At 33.7% G+C, this 5,661-nt stretch overlaps 1 protein-coding gene across 1 annotated transcript; it reads right to left on the bottom strand.

The window, feature by feature from the left end:
• Positions 1-572: 572 nt before the first annotated feature.
• On the bottom strand, positions 573-4,720 carry LOC111377135 (probable F-box protein At3g61730). Its single transcript, XM_023000193.1, has 8 exons — positions 4,598-4,720; positions 3,549-3,748; positions 3,389-3,433; positions 2,860-3,024; positions 2,716-2,763; positions 1,756-1,926; positions 1,384-1,491; positions 573-1,102 (listed from the first exon to the last, which is right to left on the bottom strand). The coding sequence occupies exons 1-8, from the start codon at positions 4,690-4,692 to the stop codon at positions 1,020-1,022; spliced, it is 915 nt and encodes a 304-aa protein (XP_022855961.1). The 5' UTR covers positions 4,693-4,720; the 3' UTR covers positions 573-1,019.
• Positions 4,721-5,661: the final 941 nt, after the last annotated feature.

Raw genomic sequence — 5,661 nt, 5'->3', positions numbered from 1 at the left:
CTAATGCCATAAACCTGAATGGAAAATATTAATTTTGTCGAGTCATTCCATTTAATAGAAATGAATACGTGTCACCCAGCTTGATGGAGTCCATGTCCACTTGCATTGGAGAGAGGTTCTTTAAACACGGTTTATCTTTACTCATGTGACACTTTTTTTGGGAGCGTTCTCCTTATCAAGATTTTTGACAAATATATTGAAAAAAGAATCTCAACGATTAACTCACCCGAATTTAACGAACAAAATTTATTTCACTAGAATACTCTAAAATTCCAAAAGACAAGATTCGTGTCCAAAAGACACTCTCGAAGGCAATTATTTGGATCTTAGAGTCGAATTTCTTGGTAGTATCCCAAACAGGAAAATCTCCAGAATATGAGAGGTTAAGAGGGTGGTATTGTTGTCTTGGATACTGCAATCTAGTGAAAATCCAGGATAGCCACAGATTGGGAGTTGCTGGCTTTGTAATTTGGAAGGAAATTGCACTTCTAAGGAATTGTTCTACAAAGGTGAGTTTGGCAATGATTTTTATTTTTGTATTTATAACCAAAACAATACAAAGATTGTTTTAATTCAAAGTCCATTCCATCATGCGCGGAAGACCTTCTCTTGTTACTAAAATAGGAAGAGGTATTACTCAAATTAAGTATATCCGGCGGAAAAATATGATGGTTCATCCCAGAGATAAGATGTCCAGCCATCCGCTACTCAGCTTTAGCTATTTTGAGTGTTCTGAACCTGTGGAATTGAATAACTGGACAATACATGACGGAATCTTGATTTCTTGCTGCCACATTAAATTTGTACAATGCATTCAGGTATCTTATATTATAGTTTTCAGATAACGAACATCAGTATCCGTGAACTTGCCTAGTTTTTATACATATGAAATACTGCCAACTGGAAATAGAACAGACTATTTTATTGAGGGACCACTTGTTTAAAAATATTTTTTAAATCTTGCACAATTTGGGAAGGGGGAGGGGGCGTATGCTTAACCTTTTTGGAGTTGAGAAGAGCTACAGTAGCTGCTGAGATATTCGAATAGAGACAACTTCACCATCTTTTCCAGTCTTCATAGCTTGGTATTTGATGTGAAGACCTGCTTCCAAAAGTAAAATAAATATATCGCTAATGAAAATGATAAGATGAAAGCTGAAAGTATGACCCAAACTATTTGCACAAAATTTAGCAAGCATAATGCTGCATGTTCAACATAATCTACCGGACATGATTATGGAAGGGGAAAAAAGGTTAAAATTCCTGTTTGTAGTTGGTTGAAGTACTTCCACTGCTGCATATAATCATGCCCAATTAACTCGTTTAGCTCACTCGTGATCATGGAGGGAACAAAGAGAAGTGTATACTTGAAGGAAGGAGTACCTTCATTTTCTTGTAAATTGGTTTTGACTGCTACAGCATGGAGAGTTATCATAGCTTTCGGTTGCCAGTCCTTTTGTTTCCCCACCCATGACTTAAGATCAAGAATATCTGGAAATTTATTTACAAATATTTTTACATCTATTCACACTGTCAGCTTAAGGTAATAACTTATTGTGATTCTTAATTAATCAAAATTGGTATAGCTTTATAGACATATAATACTAACATTAATGAAGTCTGAAATCTTATGAGTAGATTTCTTTAGAAAATATACATTAGTTGTTTGGATTTGACTACACAATGTGTTGTTATTGGTGGAGTATAGATATATCAATGGACAAGAAAATAGGTTTGGAAAGTCAAAAAGAATACCAGAGGTCGATTGATCCTTGAGATGTTTCATGTCGAAAATCCCACCAGACGCTCCATCGGCATGTTTGCTGGTATCGTGGGATCCTAATGTCTCATAGTCCCAGCTCCCATCCTGATAGCCCTCGTTCAGAAAGAGCTCAATATGCCTAGCATCTAAAGTCTGCATAGTTCCTGCATAGGACATGACCTAAATCCAAATTCATCCAAACTATCACAGCATTCATGGATGCCGCCGTTTCATCCTCGTACATAAAAAATTATGCTGTAAGAACTGACTATTTTTGGGTAGTGGGACTTGAGTAAGATGAAAAATCAGAGTTCCGTGGAAAATTTTATATTCAGATCCCATATTGACTTTGTTTTTGAATCATGTAATGTGTTTAGCCTATTAAAGCCCAGCTAGTTGGGTAGTGGGACTTGAGTAAGATGAAAAATCAGAGTTCCGTGGAAAATTTTATATTCAGATCCCATATTGACTTTGTTTTTGAATCATGTAATGTGTTTAGCCTATTAAAGCCCAGCTAGTTGGGTAGTGGGACTTGAGTAAGATGAAAAATCAGAGTTCCGTGGAAAATTTTATATTCAGATCCCATATTGACTTTGTTTTTGAATCAAGTAATGTGTTTAGCCTATTAAAACCCAGCTGGCTTCTTTGCTTCTCATAGTTTCTGTTCATCATGTATTTGTTGCATACTTTGTTTATTCACTACTTCGTATCAGATCCCATATTGACTTTGTTTTTGAATCTTGTAATTTGTTTAGCCTATTAAAGACCAGCTGGCTTCTTTGTTCAACTCGTAGTTTCTGTTCATCATGTATTTGTTGCATATTTTGTTATTCACAACTTCATATCGTCTATAAATCATGAACTCCACAGTTCAATTGCTCAAAGAAAGTAAGACGGATAAATATATAACTTTCTCGTTGAAATTTTTATGAACAGAACACACGTGTGCTTACCATCGCAGGTATTCAAGTCACAAACAGGACATCTTACGAGCTGTAAATCTGGAACGTCATCAAGAATTAGGGTGATTATAATTAATGATAATGTAAATGCAAAAGCAAGTATTATCCGTAAAACAAGATAAAATTACTAAATACCAGCAATCCAGATTCCAGCTTTGATATTATTTAATACGCAACAACCTTTCAACTCCAACATCTTCTCCATCGTGTCTTCCTTATCAACTTTCAATGGGCCGATCAGCCTCTCAGTCAGGAATGCAGAATGTGAATCAAATAAAAATGCTCCAATTCGCATCCAATCTAATCATTTAGTCAAAACAATCAGATCATTATTGATGGTGTTCACACAGAAAATTGTGGGGCTGAAACAGAGTATAAACAAGATATCTCCTAAAAGAGTGCAGTTGATGATCCTTCTAACATCCTTTCAGAATGCCAGCTTGAAACTTGAAGCAACTAGGAAATTTAGCAGTAGATCACAAATAATCAGAATGAAAAATATAAAACGAAATCTATGCTAATTGCTACATAAACTAGATTCATATTCCAATCTTGTCATATTTATGAATAATCCAATGCATATCTAAATATGATGCATGAGACCCGAGTTTTTTACTCTAGTGACCACCACAATTTCAAGATATGAAAACTTAAGAGCAGTCACCAATATGCTTCTCCTGCTGACGAAACATGTAAGAGTGACATCCATCTGCAGAAATTAATCCATGATTCTATTCAGAACATAAAAAAATAAATGTAATATTCCTAAATTAGGAATTGAATTATTGAGAAAGTGAAAAAAAGATAAATAACAAGAAATCTACCGAATGCTTTGGCATATAGTTCTTTCCATTTGAAAGCAACTTTTCCAGGGTCAGGGACTTGAAGATCACGTAAACAGGCATACTTCCATACACAGTCCTCCATCATGATAAGATTGAACCATTTGCAAGTTGTAGCAAGCATCACCAAAGATATCCCGTCCAAGAACTTGGCAATCTCAGTCCACACATCTTCTTCGTACCTTTTCAGTTATATAAACAGAAATACATTGAAAACAGCTGTAAAATTCATTAAAAATCGAACTATTTCATCAAGTAGAATTAAATAAGTCAAATTTCGATGTGGTCATAAAGCAAATATTATTTCGTGCAAGTTTGAATTCAGAATCATGGATACAATATACATTGCCACAGCATATTTTGAGATGATATCTACAGTTAATAATGCTTTGTAACTGAAAGATCAAGTGATTCGTACTTAAAAGACAAAATGTAGTATAATAGAATAATTCAACCTGTCGACAAAGTTGCAAAACAGCAACTAACAGAGTACTAAATTTATAAAGTGAAGCAGCTTAAGCATGCAAATATTAAAAATAAATAAATAAACATACATACCAAGAAACCATTGATTCTCAAATCGAAAAACCATTATTGATATTTAAAAATTCTATTCAATTAGGCCATCGGATGAAGCTGTCAATTGTCAACTCTATTACATTTGATCATGTTATCACTCACACAACAAAACCTGCAATTTCAGCTCACAAAATTAAAGTTAAATCATCCTGGATTCCAGTGCGAATGCTCAAAACCGTTTCACGATCACACATTATATATCTTCTCCGTTAACGCATACACATATGAATGGTAAATTTCATTCAATTTTAAACTCATTTTAACTCGGATAGAAGCAGAACACAGCTTCCCCGATCCAAAACGAAATACGGTTTTTTTCCAAATTAAGCCTCATTTTCGTCTATAAGTAATTCTACTGGATCACTCACATAAACACGAAATCCATTAACACATGAGTAAATCTACATAATAGACGTAAGCACAAAATCTAAAGAATGCTTATATGTATATACCAGCTGAAGAGGGAGGGAGGAGCGAGGAAGGAGAATCTCGGAGAACCACAACAGCATATCCTTTTGGTTGTTCGTGTTCGCATTTCAATTTTCATCGAGTGTTTTCTTTGAGAGATTTGAACTGTGAAGATTTGGAAGTAGCTTTGATCCCAAGTGTGGGATTATTTATACACGCGGGAAGTTTACGGATTCAAATATTGTGAAGTTTTAACGGTGTTTTCAGTTCTCCGTCCATTTAAATAGATAGATTATTATTTATTTATTTTTAAGAAAAGTAAATTCACATGCTTCAAGGATTTGAATTTGTTTTCACTCTAAAAATATAGGGTAAGGCTATTTATCTCCACAAATTTTTTGTATTTATCCCACGTTATGTCCATCCTATTAAAATATTAAGATTTTAAAAAATTATTAATGTAATCCACGTCACATTCCATGATTTCAATATTGTCCTTATTGAATTCATTCATTTAAATACTGTATATCCATACAAATTTTATATATTTATCCCATTCTAAATCTAAATACTTTCTTAATACAGTTTCAAAATTTTTAAAAATCACGATATGCATCCCCATTGTATATAACGTCAGCCTTTTTACAATTCAATAATTAATTTTATAGACAAAATATTATATATAAAATAAAATTAGATGTTTACATATATGCCTCACCATCCATCCTAATTAGAATTCCAAACCAAAACTGACACCTACATTGTAGTCGAAATTTCAATAATCTGACACAAGTCAAACTTAAATAGACCGTCTCAAATTAATATTTAGCAATGTCTTGCTATGATCCAACGCCCTAGTTTCTTCACAATTAGTCATGCAGTTGATAATCAATGAGCTGCTACCAAATGCATCAAATTTTACATCATCGCTCATTAGATTCATTGTTTCTTGACTTTAGTACAGTACTTATACAAACCTCTAAAGACGGGACATCAACTAACATATTCTCTCCAACAACGTAAGAGAGAAAACCAAAAATAAAAAAAATAAATTGATAAAACGTAATCCTTACTTTGCTATGTCTGTATATATTTCCGCTAATGATAT

The sequence above is a fragment of the Olea europaea genome, unplaced genomic scaffold, assembly GCF_002742605.1.
Source record: "Olea europaea var. sylvestris unplaced genomic scaffold, O_europaea_v1 scaffold1609, whole genome shotgun sequence".
NCBI lineage: Eukaryota > Viridiplantae > Streptophyta > Magnoliopsida > Lamiales > Oleaceae > Olea > Olea europaea.
Note: the sequence above shows the minus strand (reverse complement) of the source record. Positions and strands in the feature narration are given on the sequence as shown.

Excerpts from the sequence above, each read along its gene's own strand:
- LOC111377135 (XM_023000193.1), bottom strand. The coding sequence starts at position 4,692 with ATGAAAATTGAAATGCGAACACGAACAACCAAAAGGATATGCTGTTGT. Across the intron at positions 3,025-3,388 it reads TCAGCAGGAGAAGCATATTG|ATTGGATGCGAATTGGAGCA; the intron begins GTGACTGCTCTT and ends CTAAATGATTAG. Across the intron at positions 1,492-1,755 it reads CAAGGATCAATCGACCTCTG|ATATTCTTGATCTTAAGTCA; the intron begins GTATTCTTTTTG and ends ATAAATTTCCAG.